The sequence below is a fragment of the Limulus polyphemus genome, unplaced genomic scaffold (genome assembly GCF_000517525.1).
Source record: "Limulus polyphemus unplaced genomic scaffold, Limulus_polyphemus-2.1.2 Scaffold4210, whole genome shotgun sequence".
NCBI lineage: Eukaryota > Metazoa > Arthropoda > Merostomata > Xiphosura > Limulidae > Limulus > Limulus polyphemus.
In genome coordinates, this window is record NW_013669820.1 from 59,487 (window position 1) to 61,720 (window position 2,234).

The 2,234-nt window shown below is 32.8% G+C and overlaps 1 protein-coding gene across 6 annotated transcripts in view; it reads right to left on the reverse strand.

Moving 5' to 3' along the window:
• LOC106470772 (rab11 family-interacting protein 1-like) overlaps nt 1–2,234 on the reverse strand; it is a 42,972-nt gene that overhangs the window by 21,193 nt on the left and 19,545 nt on the right. For all 6 annotated transcript variants that reach the window (XM_022399406.1, XM_022399407.1, XM_022399405.1 and 3 more), the window contains exon 4: nt 1,213–1,350. In XM_022399406.1, coding sequence (XP_022255114.1) covers nt 1,213–1,350 — 138 coding nt within the window. The remainder of the gene's footprint in view (nt 1–1,212; nt 1,351–2,234) is intronic.

A 2,234-nucleotide genomic window follows, 5' to 3' on the forward strand; every position in this document is an offset into this window, starting at 1 on the left:
TCTGGCCCTTAGAATATGAACACTATTTGACAAAATGAATTGATAATTACTTGCTATTATTTACTGAAAAACTGACTAAAAAGTAAATGTGTTGTTTTCCCATTCCTTACAAAACTTTGTACAATGATAAGCATTGTTCAAGAATCGATCTGAGAAGACTGGAGTACAATATTTCATTATTTGTAAGCTCACAAAGCAATGCTCTCCTACGTGGGTAACAGAAGCCTAACTATCAACTTCTTATCTTTAAATAAACTGCTATCAGTTTATATTACATCTACCAAGAGCAAGATTTTCCAGTGTTTGTTACTTATGCACAACTTAACAGGGAATAATTATCTAGTAGTGTTTGATATTGTGAAAACATTTCTGAAAAATGTATCCAATTATTTTCTTTAAAATTAAATTAATATTGCATTTCTTTAGTAATATGATCCCCTAATATAATGCTCAAATTTCAAAACTCTTACGACACAGAAAGCTGTTTAACTGTTGGGGCAGCTACAACACAGCAAGCTGTTTACCCTTGGGGCAGCTACGACACAGCAAGCTGTTTAACCGTAGGGGGCAGCTACGACACAGCAAGCTGTTTAGCCGTAGGGGCAGCTACGACACAGCAAGCTGTTTAACCGTAGGGGCAGCTACGACACAGCAAGCTGTTTAGCCGTAGGGGCAGCTACGACACAGCAAGCTGTTTAACCATAGGAGTATTTATATCACAGTTGAAAACTACCAGGTTTTGTGTTTTTTACAATTAGAATGATATTTCTATTCAAGTATATTAAGGAATATTTAAAAAAGAGACTTTAGTGTAGGAATTTTGCACTTAATTAACACCTATGTGAATGAAATGTATGTAGCCTAAAACTTATATTAATCCTCACTTGAGGCTAAGATTATACCATAGAGGTCACTTAAATGGAGCTATTACAGTAATGATACATGATCTTTTATTGGTATAGTCATAATATATATATGTTTTTAAATATCTATTCACACCTAATATTACATATTAATATTTATAGTGTTGATGAAAGGTAGTTTTATAGTACTATCTTAAACTATTTTAATTATGAGGAAACTTTTCTGGCATGAATTTATCCCCACAAAACAACATTTCAAAATCCAATCACTTTTATCTGCTTTAAGATGTTTACTCATCAACGAGCAACAGTTTAATAAAAGTATTATTTAAACAGTCATTCTTCTCACCTGTTGGTGGGTCCTTCATGGATGTCACAATTAGATAAAGGTATGGACACGTGACCCAAGAATTCATCCAAACCAAGAAAATTATGGTGAAAGACCGTAAACTGGATACTGCTTTCCATTAGTTTTTCTGTAATTTTCCTATTTTGTAAAAAAAAAAAAACATCCATGTGAATGTTGTACCTACTTTAATTTTATATAACATGTCATTTTTTCTACACTATTTTTATTAACTACATTTAAATAATCATTAAGTCAAAGATAATGGGAAAAGTTTACAGTTAAAACCATAATAAACATTTTCTACAAAACAAAAACTGAAATCTTTGAAGACTCTTGTAGGCTATGTCCCTAATAATTTAACTTAGATCAGTCAGTTAAACAAACAGTGAGTTAGTTTGGTGTTATGTTTGTAGAAAGAGGAAATGTAACAAGTAACTGACTGTTAAGTTTTATTTTAGGCTTGGTTGTTTGTAAAACTTTGCAAGTTTTATAAAATTTTCTTTTGAAGAAATAAAACATTTTTTCTTTTTAATCAAGTGGAACAGAATTTTTACTGAATAATCAAAAACAACCTTCCCAATGATAAAATACATTAAAACTAGGAGCAGACTGGAGTCTAAACTTTTACAGGCAAAAAAGCTCCTTTCCAAGATTATAGAAACAGAAAATACATGGAGTGTTTCCCCCACTAAGGGGAACCTAGTGGAAGAAGCACTCCGTGAGAAACTGCATTCACCTCAAGCAAGGAATACTCTTTGTCCAATACAAGTGGATATTCAGTAAGGTTCTGTTTAAAAAACTTCTTGCTTTTTGTCAAAGTATTGCAAAGGTGGGTGGAATTTGAAGGTTGTTCAACCACCTTATATATTCCCAGGGACAGAAAGTATTGCAAAGATGGGTGGAATTTGAAGGTTGTTCAACCACCTTACATATTCCCAGGGACAGAAAGTATTGCAAAGATGGGTGGAATTTGAAGGTTGTTCAACCACCTTACATATTCCCAGGGACAGAAAGTATTGCAA